Genomic DNA, 15,811 nt, shown 5'->3' with positions numbered 1-15,811 from the left:
CGAAGAAATTCAAGGGATGGAACAGAAGAGACTAAAACAGAGTGGACTGAAAGGGGACACTTGGCTATTAATTATGGCCACGTGTGCAGCCCTCAGATATTAATTTCCCAGTTGTGCTTATTAGAGTCTGAAAGAAAACTGAATAAGTAAATGTACCAGGCCGACAGCGTTAGTGGGAACCCTGACTCTGCTAGCGCATGAGGGTGCTGCTGGGAAGGGGCTACCGGTGGTTTTGACTCACCATGTCAAGTGGCTCATTCCCCTACCCAGATGCAAGGGAGGCAGGGCCGGCTTCCTTGCTTGAGAGAGAAAGGGGGATCGAGAGTGTGGGCTGAGCCGCCCTCGGGAGGGAACTCTGGGAATAACTAAGCTTGCAGAGACGACTTCAGCAGGATTTTGTGTGTTTGAGCTTTGTTAATAAAATCATACCTCATGAAATGGGGTTAAGTTCTGACCTGCTACAACTTGACGGGACTGTGTTTAGGGCAGGGTGAGGAAACCATGAACTCACAGGAGTCAAGTTCTTAAAATAGCTCTTCCCCTTATGGAGGGTCCTCTGCAACCCTGCTAGAGCTTCAGGAATTGTTACACACATGCACTTTATTTGAAAAATCCCCACCTTCTAGCCCATATTGTGGCCATGGTTCTTTGGGCTACAAAGTCCTCGATAAAGCGCTCCCACCTGCGCACAGCACTCCCAGCCTCTGCTGCATGCGAAGATACCTGTCTCCAAGGCCTGGTTAAGCAGTGGACACTCTGCTGCTTTGGGGGCGGGAGAGGAGAAGGCTTATATTGAAGCATGCTTATTCCTTTGCACCCAGCAATTCTTCCTACCTTTTCACAGATGCTCTCCTTGCTTATCTTATGAGCCCTTTCCTGCTTCATTTCTTTGGGTGCCAGTATGTAGTCACTCTGTCAGTGGGGCATCCCAAGTGGTGCAGACTGCATCAGTCCAGTGTTGTAATGTGCAGAGTTACGGTACCTCTAAAGAAACCCGATCAGGTATGTTCACTGTTTGCACTATCATCTCCTCTGTTGTCCCTAGTCTGTTCCATCAGTGATGGCTGCTCTTGTGACGTAGGTTGGAAGTCCAGCCTAGTGTGGGGCTTCAACTCACTAGCAAGGCTGCTGCAGGAGGCAGTGGTGCAGCCCATGCTTGCCAGGTCAGGGTTGTCTTCTGTGTGAGATTCTGTTCGACACTGTTGTTTGCATGTATGTGTGTTCTCACCATGTAGCTGTTCACTGCCCTCCAGTACACTCTGCTGCTTGCAGCTTATTCTCAGGCTGCTTTGGGATTATTTCATGCTGTGAAGTGTCCATCAGGTCATCTCTCCAATGGTATTTATTAAAGTCCTCTACCAATGCTGTTCTGGGTGCTGGAGCAGGCCAGTTTGTGGCTGAGGGGTTGGCAAGGAGAAGGGCATCTCTGTTGGGTTCTGCCAGGTGAGAGAGAGGGCTGGTGGAACTTATCAGCCAGGGATGTGACATGGCCTCAAAGGGCAGGGCACCATCCTGTGTTAAATGGCAAAGGAAAAACCTAAATATGAAACTAATTCAATGCAGATGATTGGATTGCCGTGGGGAGGCCGGGTAGGAGCAGTCTCCATGCGGAGCAGCGCTTGCAGTGTCCAGCAGAATGTGATACGGGCGGACAGCTAAGGTCCTGACATGGTCACTGTGCAGGGCACAGCTGAGGATGTTGTGTGTGCTGCCCAGTGGGGGGCTAGTCCCAGGAAGGTTTTCATTGTCTGATCTCTATTTACAGGTGAAGTCAAATGTGAGGCACCGAATAACAAACTGGATAAGTTCACCGGGACTCTTACTCTCTGTGGGGAGAAATTTGCCCTGGACAATGAGAAGATGCTGCTGAGGGGCTGCACCATTAGGAACACAGAATGGTGCTTTGGGCTTGTTATTTATGCTGGTAGGTGGAATACACAGAGGTGCAGAGTGAAAAACCTGTACCGGGGGGTGGGGTGAGGGGGATGTAATTCCCAGTGGGCAGAGAAGAGCCACTTTTGTCCGCTTTGGAAGCTTGGTTTCCATAGGGTATGAGAACACAAGTGGAATGTTGAACCTTCCTCTTAGCCCCAAGCTAGGAACATCACAAACTCACTATGAGCAGGAAGTTTTCTAGACCAGTCCACAAGAGAGAGGAATAGTGAACCCTCTGTTGCAAAATCTCAATGCACCTTGATGGGGTTCTTTGACATAAAAAGCAGCTTCTCGTCCCTGGAGCTGGGATCAGCAAATAACATAGGTGAAAATCTCAGCCCATCCACCTGGGCAAACAGTCCCCAAATACTGACCCTGTTTGAGGGCACAGTGAGCTAGTGGAACTCAATCACTTTATCTCTCCAAGCATGTACTGAGCAGGTCCCAACTCCAAGCCAGCCTGATTAGCTTAGAGAAACACAATGCTCCAGGTTACACCCTTGTACTAGAGTGTCAGAATTGCCTCCTGTATTAGTGTGGGGGGAAAAAAATCCACATTGTAATAGGGGTGAGATTTGGATTATTTCTGTAGCACTGGTGACATGTGACAGTGCACAGTGCAGGTCACTGCTGATATATTCTCCATTATTCTCCATAAAATAAATTAAACCCACAAGGGAGGGTGCACGGGCTGCAGGAGAGAGCAGGGAGCTGGAGTCAGGAGTTCTGGTGTCTGTTTCTGATTCCCTCTATGACTTTGGGCAAGTCACATTACTGCTTTGTGCCTCAGTTTCTCCATCTGTAACACAGGGATACCAATGTGACCCTGCCTCACAGGAGGGTTGTGACAGTTAATGTATGTTTGTAAAATGCTTTGGCGTCTCGAAGGGAAGCAGCTCTAGAACTGAGCCGTGTTCTTAAAAATCATGGCTGTGTTTGATCTACTAGGGCCAGACACCAAATTAATGCAGAACTGTGGGAAAACAACCTTTAAACGGACCAGCATTGATCGGCTAATGAATGTCCTCGTGTTAGTGGTAAGTCTGATAAATTTGTCTTCACTCCTTCAGCCATGTTCATCATTTCAGAGTGCTCCTCCCTCTTTCCTGACAAATGAGGGAACATCAAGAGACTAATGAGAACAGGAAGAATGCTAGAAAAGTACATTAACATATGGATTTCTGCAGCACCTTTCAGACCTCCCATCCTGCAGAACTAGGCCATTAAACTGATAGCGTCCAGGACCTCTCTTTATGGCTTTTCATTTGCTGTGCTCTTTTTCTCCATTGTTTGTGATATCCACTTTGAAGCCTGCGAGTAACATTTTCCCAAATATCTTTGGTGGTTTTCTATTTAAATAAACACTGATTTTTTCCCCCTCGCTTTCAGGCTTCCTTGATATCTGCAGTAATGTCTGTCTGCACAGCATTCGATAATTGCATGGTGCTCTCTGCTGGCTGCTAAACTGGCACTCCTGCATTAGAGGAAAATATTGTGTGCTCATTCATAACCAGAGACTGGGGTTTTTTAGCAAGTGGTAAATTTAAAAGCACTAAACAGATATTTACACTCCAGGGGGACAGTCTCTGACTCTCTGCTAATTAAAATGCTGCAGATCGAATTTGGGATTGAAACTTCTTGAAAATTGTAACAAACTGCAGCTGCTCACACATGGATGCCACAGTCCTCAGCAGGGATTAGTCCTGGGGATTCCGTCCCAGGGCCTCTGCCTGGAGCTTAAAGCATGGCTCCTTTCAGCAGCTGCTGTGGGCTAGCAGCCTGTCCTAGCGGCTGGGCACTGTCCCTACGGGGAGATGTGCTCACTCACACACACTAGCCAGTGCCTTATCCAATGTTGCTTGAAGAACAGCTCAGGAGCGTGCTCAAGGAAAAGAGAATTTAGCTTAGCTCAGATATTTAGCTTCTAATAGCAGCTTCTGTTCATGCGTTTCAGAGCACGCCTTCATTGACATGGAGACTGTCAGTAGTTTAATGTTACGAGACTGAAATGATAACAAACAAACCGAGATTAGACTTGTAACCCTTCTGCCAGGCCGAACTGATAGCAGCAGGGCCAAGTTCAATACATAGGGGTCCCTTCCCTACAACGTAATGCAAAACCAGCTCGAGCCCCCACCCAGTGACCTGGGAAAATTTTACACACACCCCTGGGCGCCTCAAAGAGGCAATACTTCCCCTCTCGCAAGCACAGAGTCTCGGTGTAGCAGAAAAGGTTTAATTACATGAGATAAACAACAAGCATTAAGTTGGGAAAACACCTCAACTAGACCAAACCTAGACCAAACCGTGAGCAAAGACCCACCCCAGGAAATTGGGCTGTGTCCTTTTCCCTGGGCTCTTGAGTCCAGAAACCCCCAAATCACCCCAAGACTCCAAAGTCCAATACCCCAAATGTCCCTAGAGTTCAGCAACCCAAAGATCACCCACAGTCCCAAAAGACCCACAATCCAAAAGTCTCTGTCCCCCAGAGTTCGAGAGTCTATCTGCAGAGGCTCCCCCCCGCCCGCCAGCCTGGGTAGAAAGGAGCACCTTACGTGGTCTGGGGCCAACTGCCCTGCCTCTCTGTGCGGTTCTGCTTCCGCCTTCTCCACGAACTGCTCTGCTCTACCAGCCATTCCACTCTGCTCCTCCAGCCAACCCCACAAACTGCTTCGCTCCACTCCGCCAGCTGCTCTGCTCCACCAGCTGTCCTGTGATCCGCTCCAGCTGTCCCCACAAACTGCTCGGCTCCACTCACTCCGTGGCTCCACAACTGCTCCACTCTGCTCTGCCAGGTGCTCTGCTCCACAGTATAGCTTCAGGCTCCCCCACTAGTTAGCACAGTACTAAGTGCTCTCAGCTCAGCAATTCCAGCTCTTTAGTAATTTCAGCTCACAGTAGGGGAGCCCCACTGCTAGTGCACCATTAGTCCATAGTCAGTTCAGCTCAGTAACCTATATCTAGATTCTTAAGGGAATCAAAAATCAGCTCTGATTTTCCACAGTGGAGAGAGAAGTAGGTAGAACTGGTGCTTCTGGCTCACACAAGGAGCTTACACCCCCAGGTACAAATACCTGTCCACAGCCTCTCTCAATTCACTGGGTTTTGGAACCCATGTCCCTTGTCTAGCAAGTGCTATTTAGTTGATAGTGAAACCCATTATCATAAAACAGTTTCGTAGTTCCTCATTTAGTTAATCAGGGTGACAACACTTTATTCCTCCTGCCCCAATAACAAAGAAATTGGGGATCCCACAGCTGTGAAAGTAACCATTTTAGGCTGCCATGGACTATGCTAGGCGGAGTGGGTGTGCCTATGCAAACACGATCAGCCTCTGAAATTCTTTTCCACACTCGCCATAATTCACCACCAGATGTCAGGGTAGAGCCCATCCTGACTCTGCTTACAGACTGGCTCCCATCAAGCCAGTGCAACGCCCACAAAAGTGAACCCTTGTATGTCCAATAAATCAGCTCCGGCCGCAGGGGGATTTGACCGCGCCAGCACACATTAACCTTCACACATCATGGCAGTACTCTGACTGGCCAGCTGCTTATTTGGCATTTGAACTTCAGTTTAAACCCGCCAGCCAGACCAGCTCTGGCATTATGTGATGCACCTTTGCCAACAATTTTCTCCTTTATAAAACAAAATTAACAGTGCAGCAAACACTGGCTCCATTGCAAACACAGGGGAGCAGATTGCTCGTGGGTGGAACTCCACCGACTGCAGCGGTGTTACCCTGACTTGCGCCAGCTGAGAACCTGGCCCAGCACCTTGAGGTCATTTTCCTTCTCAGCTTTTTGTTCCTCAGATCCTACAGGGCTCAGGACATGGAGGGGTCTGTGAGTCTGGCCCTTGGCAGGGGGACTCTTCACAGATATTTGGATCTCAGTGATTCTCACACAGTGCCCCCGTCTCTGGCTGAGGGTGATTTTCCCCTCTTCTCATGGAGCTGTGGCTGCCATAGGAATTCTGTGAAATGCCTGGAACCTGTAAGGAGCTAGGTGTTTGCACTGCCATGAGTGAGGCTCTGCTCAACTCCTGCTTATGCAGTTTGTGTCCCAAGCACAGTGCTGGAGTCTGCCCCCAAGGAGTCGGGAGTGATGGCGGCCGATGGAGGTTGTGTTTCTGTGCTGTTGCAGTGTTTCTTGGCCACCTTTGACACAAGAGATCAGCACGTCTTGTTGAATGTGTTGGATACTCACATTGCCTTGTAACTACCTCAGTATCTAAATGCCTTTGCCCTTCTATTTTCCACAGACTCATTTTGTTTCAGTAGGACAGCATCTAGGGATCAGGCTGCCTCTGGCTTCCAAGGGCTCCATTCTGGAACCTGTTCTTCTGGGCTTTTTTCTTACTCTTCAGCAGGCTCCAATCCTGGGGTCTTTACTCAGTCCTTATTTAGCCATCTGCTTCAGTGAGCAGAAGAGTTGTAATTAAGTAGGATACAGTGGATCCTGCAGCGTGCTTGGTACTGTACAGACGCAGGGCAGCTTTGTCTGCAGTCTGAGAAAACAGATGCTAAAGGAAGCACAAGGGGAGACATGCAACGTTCCAGCCAAAGGACCAGGACAACGACAGGCCCCCGGCCGGGTAGTTCCAGGTCTGGTCAGCGGTTTCTGAAGTGTGCATGTGCTGCTTTCCACAGGTCACGCGGCAGGCGTAGGGCGTTGGGGATTTCACACCGACTAGTGTTTGGGAGACTGTTCCAGGCATGGCAGAAGGTGTGTGGAAGAACGGGAGGAAAGGAGGATCAAGGCTGCGTCACTGGCAGAGTGGGCCTGGGGACGCAGAAAGAGACAGGGGCAGGGGCGATACTGCCCTTGGCACTGAGAAGCACTGAAGCGGAAGGTCAGTGTGTCAGGCAACAGGATGACAGGAATCATTCTGCAGGGACTTTAGGTGGAGTTTCACAAAGGCCTAAGAGGAGGAGCTGTCAATAGAGGAAAGGGGAGCTGACAGTGTGTGGATTAGTAGTTCCGGGAGGGGAAGCAGCGAGATTTGGCCATGGCCTGGTTGCGAGGGGAGAAGGAAGGAGTTAAAGATGACTCCAGAATTGAGGGGGTGGGTGAGCAATGGTAGGAATGGAGGAGTTATCGGGGTAATGGAGAAAGGGGAGAGGTCGGGAGGAGAGAGTTCATTCCTGGGCTGTGGTGAGTTAGCGGTGGCAGCAGGCCTTCCGACATGCAGGGTCAGAGGGACTGTGGGAGAAACGCTGGGGGGGGTGAGAGAACCCATGCCAGCTGAGGATGTCTCCTCCTCCTGACGTTGGATGGAAAAGAGGAGAGGGGCCAGGACAGAGCACCTGGGGACCCCCACAGGAAGGGGGAAAGGGAAAAAGGTGATGGTGATGACAGATCCTGAGGACCTCAGGATTTGGCCCTTGCTCAGAGTTAGCCACCCATCTCCCAGAATTTACGTGTCACACATACAGAGCTTTCTTTCCATGTTCAGATCCACTCAGCTCTCTGCTCCATTTTAGGGTTAGTGCAGAGAAGGGTAGTTTAGCTCCTTGCTTTTTTGGAGAACTGACCAAGTTGCAGCTAAATGCATCTCCTCTGTGTTCTCCATGGCTGATGGGGCCAGGTGTCTGCCCATCTTAGAGGAGGAGCTGTCAATAGAGTAGAGGGGAGCTGACTGTGTGTGGATTAGTAGTTCTGGGAGGGGAAGCAGCAGGATTTGGCCATGGCCTGGATGCGAGGGGAGAAGGAAGGAGTTAAAGATGACTCCAGAATTGACGGGGTGGGTGAGCAATGGTAGGAATGGAGGAGTTAATCGGGGTATTTGTGGGACACCGAATACTTGGTTACCTAACTACCACTTGGTCCTTCCCACACCTGCTCTCAGATAGTTGTGCTCTAGTAATCAGGTCCTTCGTGCTCGAAAGGGAATGTGGCCAGTGCCTCCTTTCTCACAGGAGGATCAGAGAGGTGAACGGGCAGGATTGTGACCAGAGACAGTGTGTTGCACTGCTGACGAACTGATCCAAAAGAATGCAAAAAGCCATCATTTCCTAAATAAAAACAGAGCTAAAAATATCTCACTTTCAGGTGAAATGAAGCTTGCACAATGTAAACACAGGAAACGCTCGCTTGTGCTTAATAGTCTGTAACTTTCTCCGTGACAAATTAATTTTTAAATGGCCTTGAAACGCTGTCCAGTTTACATGCAGTCTCTTTGCCTCTCAAGTAGGTCAGGCAGAAATAACCCTCTCTCCAGGCTGACCCTCTGCCTTTCTCCATGTTTAGAAAGGTTGCTTCTGTGGGAATCTGCGGCAGACTGTCTGTTTGAAATCAGGCCAAGAGTGAGACATCACTCCCTAGTGAGCTCAGAAAGAAGTTAATGTTCTGTGGCGAGGACAGACCTTCCCACAGAAGGAAGTACCCTAGCTGCAAGGCCTGTGTTTGTGCCGCAGAGGGGAGGCGGTGCTTAGCAGACTCAGGAAGGGGACACCTTCTGATGATAGAGCTGCCACTGCTGGCTGCCCAGGCCTTCTCTTTTTGCTTCAAATATGGGTACAGAACCCACGGAGACGGCTGGAGGTCATGGTCTGACGTTAAATGTTAGCCCACGGAAATCAGCTTGCCTGAGGAACGGCTTGGGCCCACTCCTTCAAGGCATCAGTTCTCCTTCCCCGAGGGCGGTGGAAAGCACTGCTCTAGGGAGCAAGTGTTTGCTGTCCAGGCCTGTATTTGTACACTTCCTAGTCTCCATGTGCTGCAGCAGTAACCACAGCATGCCATACAGCGTTGTTCACGCTGGTTAGTGGTGACAAAGACTACAGCATTATTCCCCTCTTTCCGTCCCTCCGAGCAGGAAAAAACCTTAGCACTGATGTTCTGCTAACAGCTCGCTCCCCTCAAAGAAAACTGAGCACTGTTATTTGTATTCCTGTCGCATCTCAGAGCCCTAGTCAGGAACCAGGACCCACTGTGCTAGGTGCTGTACAAACAGAGCAAAACGATGGAGCTTTACAATCCAAGTATAAGACAACAGGTGGATAGAGACAGACCAGGGGAGGCCAAGTAAATAAGCATGTTAGTGACTCCTTGCCTGCGCACGTGTATTGCACACACCTCTAAAGTACAGAGGATGTGACATTGGTGACAATCGTGTTAGAGGCAAATTAGCACTTGTACCCCTGTCAGGTGGGTGCTCCTGTAATATTAGGAAGTTTAGCTGCTTTCTGCCCCTTAGGCCTTGTAATACTTCCACAAAGTGTATTAATGAGTCACCCGTGTTTCCCATGATGAACTGCAGGACATCAAAGATAAACCCATGTGCTCTGCAGTGTTCAGTCTCTGTGGGGCTGTATCAGGAGGGGTGAAGGGCACTGAGAGAAAAGATAAATGATCTGGAAAAAGGAGTAAACAGTGAGGTGGCAGTTTGCAGATGATACCAAACTACTCAGGATTCTTAAGTCCCAGGCAGACTGTGAAGAGCTACAAAAGGATCTCACAAAACTGGGTGACTGGGCAACAAAATGGCAGATGAAATTCCATGTCGATAAATGCAAAGTAATGCACATTGGAAACATAATCCCAACTATACGTATACAATGATGGGGTCTAAATTAGCTGTTACTGCGCAAGAAAGATCTTGGAGTCCTTGTGGGTAGTTCTCTGAAAACATCCACGCAATGTGCAGTGGCAGTCAAAAAAGCAAACAGAATGTTGGGCATCATTAAGAAAGGGAGAGATAATAAGACAGAAAATATCTTATTGTCTCTCTATAAATCCCTGGTACGCCCACACCTTGAATACTGTGTGCAGATGTAGTTGCCCCATCTCAAAAAAGATATATTGGAATTGGAAAAGGTTCAGAAAAGGGCAACAAAAATTATCAGGGGTATGGAACGGCTTCTGTATGAGGAGAGATTAATAAAACGGGGACTATTCAGCTTGGAAAAGAGATGGCTAAGGGGGGATATGATGGAGGTCTATAAAATCATGACTAGTGTGAAGAAATAAATAAGGAAGTATTGTTTGGTCATCATAACACAAGAGCTAGGGCTCACCAAATGAAATTAATAGGCAGCAGGTTTAAAACAAACAAAAGGAAGTATTTCTTCACACAACACACAGTCAACCTGTGGAACTTTTTGCTAGAGGATGTTGTGAAGGCCAAGACTATAACAGGGTTCAAAAAAGAACTAGATAAATTCTTGGAGGATGGGTCCATCATGGCTATTAGCCAGGATGGACAGGGATGGTGCCTCTAGCCTCTGTTTGCCGGAAGCTGAGAATGGGGAACAGGGAACGGATCACTTGATAATTCCCTGTTCTGTTCATTCCTTCTTGGGCACCTGGCATTGGTCACTGTGAGAAGACAGGATACTGGAGCTAGATGGACCTTTGGTCTGACCCTGTATGGCTGTTCTTATGAGCTTCTTTGGATCAGGCAGCCTGGAGGTTCTCTAACTAGGTTCTTATATGGTGCCCATCCCCATAGTATCAAAGCCCATCTCGGCGCCCCTCTGAGACAGGGAAGTGTTCTTTCCAATTCACAGATGGGGTAATTTAGGCATAGAGGGATTAAGTGACTTTCCTGTGGGCAACCAGGAAGTCTGACTGAGCTGGGAAATAAATGGTCAGTCCTGCACTGGCCAGGAATTAGAGCAGGTAACCTAATACCAGCAGGTCTTTCCCCGCTGTGTCTCTGATTCATACTGTACCATGTAATCAGGGCACTGCTCATAGACACTGAACACAAGACACTTTGTTTTCTGAAATGCATATCATCTTGTTGCAGATTTTTGCGTTTTTAGCTCTGATGTGTTTCATCCTGGCCATTGGAAACGGCATCTGGGAACGTGACAAGGGCTATTACTTCCAAGTCTATCTGCCCTGGGCAGTTGGCGTAAACTCAGCTGCCTACTCTGGGTTCCTCATGTTCTGGTCTTACGTGATCATTTTGAACACCGTGGTGCCGATTTCACTCTACGTCAGGTATGTGACTGCCCTTTGTGTTACAGTGCCTGCTTGAAAGAGTTTTTTAATATTCACCTTCGCAGAGAGCAGTGCTTTCCACTTCTAGGAGTGCATTACAGAGCTGAGCTCTCAGCAAAATCAAATCTGCATATGGCTGCCATCTAGTGAGGATACCTGATGACACGGGGTCCCACCATGGGTCTGTATTGAATAGTGCCCTCTGTTAGGGCATGGACTTCACCACGCGGTCCTTCTGTGCTTGAGTCAAGCCCTTTTGTCCTCTCCCCAAAACCACTATGTTAGTTATTTGAGACTGAAGTGGATTCATTAGAATAATTCTAAACCACAGAGATGTTCCTTCGATGGGTGGTTTTCTGCCGCAGCCCTGCATGGAGGTTGGTGCAGAGCTGGCTTCCCCAGGAGATCCCCACAGATTGTCTCTCTCGGAGTTCCGCCGTCTGCTGTGTGCGAGTTATGCAAACTTGGAGCAAAGGCCAATGTGATTAAGCAGGGATCCCAGACATCTAAGTGTGTCCTTCCAGAAGAGCCCCCACCTAGGATGGGCTTGTGTTTAGAAGACAGGAATAGGTATCAGAAGTCCTGGGTTCTGTGCCCAGCTCTGCAGCTGGTGACCAGGTGTGCCACATTTTCACCATGTGAAAGTGGAGCTAGGAATAATATGTATTTCACAGCAGTGGCTTTGAAGCGTAAGTAATGAGCTTGTTGCCACTGGTATTCCAACAGCACTTAGAGGACTCTGGGAAATCCACTGTGCTAGGCACGGTGCAAACAGAGTAAATGACAGTCGCTGCCCCGGATAGTTGGTGAATGGGTGGGCCAGACGCATCTGTGAAGCAATTTGAGATACTCAGATAAGAGTTGCTAGAGTGAGACAAAGGAGAGGGGTTCATTTATTACCGGTTACATCTCACTTTTCAGAGTTCTGCGATTTATTACAGTGGGACCAGGATTTGCTTCTCAGTATTTAGCATAACATTCCTAGAGGTGGTGTGGGGAGGGATTATGCTGTCAAATCACTAAGCACAGGGCTGAATTATGGCTGCTGGTTTTTCAGTAAGGCGGTTAGGGAGGGTGAATGATGGCACTCGGGATTAGGAGGTTGGAAGTTACATTCTGGAGTCTGTTTAGAGCATGCACAGAATTCATTCTTTTCCTGTCCGGTAGTTCACGCTGACAGTGAAATGGAAATTCAAGTTGCTTACGTATGAATAAATCTGTCTGTTTACATTAAATCACACAAGAGCTCACTTGCTCTGAAGATCAGATTGCCTTGTTCAAGCTTCTTCAGAAAGGCCACCATTTCTAGCTCTCCTGCACACTGCACGCTAATTCATGGGGCATCCTAGCTTTGTCCAGCTGAGAACCCCATTAAACCTGAACGCTACACCCTAATGTGCAGAAAATGAAGCAGATCAATGCAGCTGCGTTCCCCTTCAGTCTGGAGCTGTGCCCTACACAGGCTTCAAGTCCCAGAGTGCAGTGCTGATGGTTAATCACAGCAGGGTTAACGGGGCCTTTGGAGTCCTGAGTTGGGATTCACCTCTGGGCACTGTTCACACCACCGCCCTTCCTCAGAGTTTCTGTCACTGAAGTGCAAAGCCTGCTCCCAGGAATGACTAACTCATCCACACCCTCTCCCCTGTCAGTACTGCCCAGTTTGGGGCAGGGCTGGCTGCCTCTTGCCCCACACCCAGGGGGTATTTTTGCAAGCCATACTTTCGGCCACCTGGGCCCTCTGCCTGGCTTACACAGACAGCATCGAGTACCCATATAGACTGGTCACAGGTTAGGAGAAAGCTGCACTATCTCAGTCTCTCTGAAGTGCTTGTGGCTGTGAAGCTTTTGAAATCTATTCTAAAAAGGTATTAAAAACCCAGAAGGAACCTGGACTTTGGTCTAGCAGCTGTTTTCAGGGTGCTTGTCATAGCAGCTTTAAAATGCTTGTGACCAGCAGCCATCTCAGGATGGTCTGATGGATACACCAGCCCACCACAATGCCTGGATTCCTATCCTAACTGCAGCTGCTGGCCCTAAAGCTGAAGAGAGAAGATCCTGTTCCCTGACCTAATGAATGTTCCATCATCTTCTCTTTCCCTTGTCCCCAGTGTAGAGATTATACGCCTGGGCAACAGCTTCTACATTGACTGGGACCGTAAAATGTATTACCCACTGAACGATACGCCAGCCCAGGCCCGCACCACCACCCTCAATGAAGAGCTGGGACAAATCAAGTACATCTTCTCGGACAAAACAGGAACTCTCACTCAGAACATCATGGCTTTCAACAAGTGCTCCATTAATGGGAAATCCTATGGTACAAACCTCTCTGCTCTTCCTCCCTATACCTTCTGCCAGATCTCTCCTCTCTTCTTGGGTCACAGAAATGGGATACCATAAAATATCCAGAAGAAAAAGACTTGTAGGAAGTGGGGGAAATTACTTTATTAAATTGTACCTTATGAAAATTACTTAACCCACTTTAACACTGCATTAATCAAAGTCTGAGCGTTATTCTCTTTCCATCATCTGTCCATCTTGTCTCTACTTACTGTCCACCAACCCACCACGGTAGGAAGGCATTGCATGTGCATTTTAGAAACCAGTGGAAACTGTCCAGAAGATGGACACTCAAGTCTGTCTCCTACTGTTTAGTTAATGGTGGGCTTCTTCCTTGGATCATGCTACTGGGGCATCTTCTGTTCTGGGTCTTTGAGGAAAACCACAGTAGAAAGGATGAGTGCTGGATTGTGACCTGGAGATATTAGGTTTAGGGCTGTTCCTTGGAAGCATGCTCTGGAGGGATGGGTCAGCTGTTGAGAAGACTGCCCTCAGCTCTTTGAGGCGACACCGGGCTCTGCTAGAGGTGCTCTCCAGAGGACCATAGCTGAGGTGCAGATCAACACTGGCTTCTGAGTGTTGGCCTATTGCATTAATACTTTGTGAGTTCCAGAGCCATGAAGGGGCTATGGCAGGGATTGGGGCTCCAGCGCAGGGGTGCGTCACATCTGTAATATGCTCTCTCCAGCACATATCATTTAAGAGAGGTCATTGTGCTGTGCACCACCTGTAGCTTCCTGGTGAGCTTATCTGGATAGGATGAGTTGCAGCAGTGTGTGCTGGAGTTGATGAATTCATGAACCACTGTGGCCAGGTGACTGTCCACGAGGAAGAGATGGAGCAGTACTGCTAACTGGAGAGGGGAAGAAGGGGCTTTGCATGTCTACTATGACCCCAGAGATGTGCCGTCTCCAATGCCAGAGGGCAGAAGCCCTCGGAAAGGTGGTATCAATCATTTCCTGAAAGTATTTCCCTCTGCCAGCTGACTTCCTCAGTGCCTGCTGGGTTCAGTTTGAGCCAGCTGGTCTTCATCCAGGTTCCTGTCCCCTTTATGAGCCTGTCAGTTGCTTGGGTTTTTCATGTGCTCTTTAATCCCTGGGTCACATTGCAGGCAGGTTAATGGAGAAGCTGTTTGATCAAATCAGCTGGCTGCATGATGGCGGGTGGCAGTTCTATCAGCATACCCCTCCCTCTGAAAGAGCAGTAAAGCTAACCCAAACTCCTCCAGGAAAGCCTTCCACACCTGCTGAGAAAGTGGCTAAGGGTTTCACCCCCTTCCTACAATGCAGAAGAATCCACTCTCTGCCTAGGGCATTTTCAGCAGTTCTCCAGTGTCTGCGATTGCCATCGCTTACGGGATAGGAACAAGCAGGAGGCTGCTTATTGCCCCACGTTGTGGACTTGTGCTCTGGGCAGGGACAGTGGAAGAGAGCTTGCTCTGTTGTGCCTTTCATACTAGACAGCAAAGTCTCCTTCCTGGCCCAGCTTCTTACTCCTAAGGGATGTGCACGCTCAGCCTCACACTCTCAGCTGCAATGTGTGTGTGACCTCACTCTGTGTTTGTAACCTGCAGGTGATGTGTACGACATGGCTGGACAGAGGACTGAGATCACTGAGGTAGGTGGTTAGCAGCCAGCAGGTTCTGTGTTCTCTGCCACCCTGCTGGTGTATGCTCCAATGGACGCATGCCATACCCCACCCAGGTATAACATGCACCCCGCACACACACCTAGCGCCTGCAGAGGGGAGCCCTGCATTGACAGGCCTCCTGCGATCTGCCAGAGCCTGTCTCTCCTCCTGTGGACCTGGTTCAAGCTGTGGGCAGCTGGCTTCCTGAGACGCTGCGTGCCCACCGCTCGCTCCCTTGAACTGGGGGCTCAGCACATGTGACCAGCAGGGCCTTGGTGTTAATTAAAAAGTGGAAATTTTGCACATTGAAGCAGGTGAGTGACAGTGGGGCTCTGCCCACACCCCAAAACACTGGCATCTCCAAAGGCTGCACCTTTTTTGAAACCTCAAACATTAGAGATCCTGAAAATGAGCAACGAGGACCCAGCCAGTTCCCACTCTCCCAGGTAGCAGAATGTGAAGGATTTATTTGTTGCGGAAGATCACCCGAGTGCAGGGGAGCAGTCGTGGGGAAGGGGATCACTGTGAGTGTGGGGGGAGGGCAGTCGTAGGAGAGGGAGATCATCATGAGTGGGGGGGGCAGTCGTGGGGGAAGAGATCACTGCGAGTGGGGGGGCAGTTGTAGGGGAGAGGATCACTGCGAGTGGGGGGGCAGTTGTAGGGGAGGGGTTCACCTGGAAGTGTGCAGGAGGGCAGGCTTGAGGGAGGAGATCACTGCGAGTGGGGGGGCAATCATAGGGGAGAGGATTACTGCGAGTGGGGGGGCAGTCGTAGGGGAGAGGGATCACCCTGAGTGTGCAGGGAGGACAGTTGTGGGGGATAGGGATCATTGGGAGTGCGGGGAAGGCAGTCGTGGGAGAAGGGAGGGTCGAGTTGTGAAGTGTGGGGGAGGCAGTCGTGAGATAAGGAGGGGATCACTGGGGGTGTGGAAGGGAGGGCAGTAGTGGAGAGAGGGG

General features: G+C 49.4%; 1 protein-coding gene across 3 annotated transcripts in view; it reads left to right on the top strand.

The window, feature by feature from the left end:
* LOC116820472 (phospholipid-transporting ATPase ID-like) overlaps nucleotides 1–15,811 on the top strand; it is a 119,415-nt gene that overhangs the window by 61,881 nt on the left and 41,723 nt on the right. Inside the window, exons 10-14 of one of the 3 annotated variants that reach the window (XM_032772957.2) lie at nucleotides 1,766–1,924; nucleotides 2,884–2,972; nucleotides 10,690–10,886; nucleotides 12,995–13,203; nucleotides 14,800–14,843. In XM_032772957.2, the coding sequence (XP_032628848.1) occupies nucleotides 1,766–1,924; nucleotides 2,884–2,972; nucleotides 10,690–10,886; nucleotides 12,995–13,203; nucleotides 14,800–14,843 (698 nt within the window). Of the gene's footprint in view, nucleotides 1–1,765; nucleotides 1,925–2,883; nucleotides 2,973–10,689; nucleotides 10,887–12,994; nucleotides 13,204–14,799; nucleotides 14,844–15,811 lie in introns of those variants that run through there. The other 2 variants (XM_032772960.2, XM_032772959.2) reach the window with 2 other exon arrangements.

Source organism: Chelonoidis abingdonii, chromosome 6 (assembly GCF_003597395.2).
Source record: "Chelonoidis abingdonii isolate Lonesome George chromosome 6, CheloAbing_2.0, whole genome shotgun sequence".
NCBI lineage: Eukaryota > Metazoa > Chordata > Testudines > Testudinidae > Chelonoidis > Chelonoidis abingdonii.
This window is presented reverse-complemented; position numbering and strand designations above follow the sequence as displayed.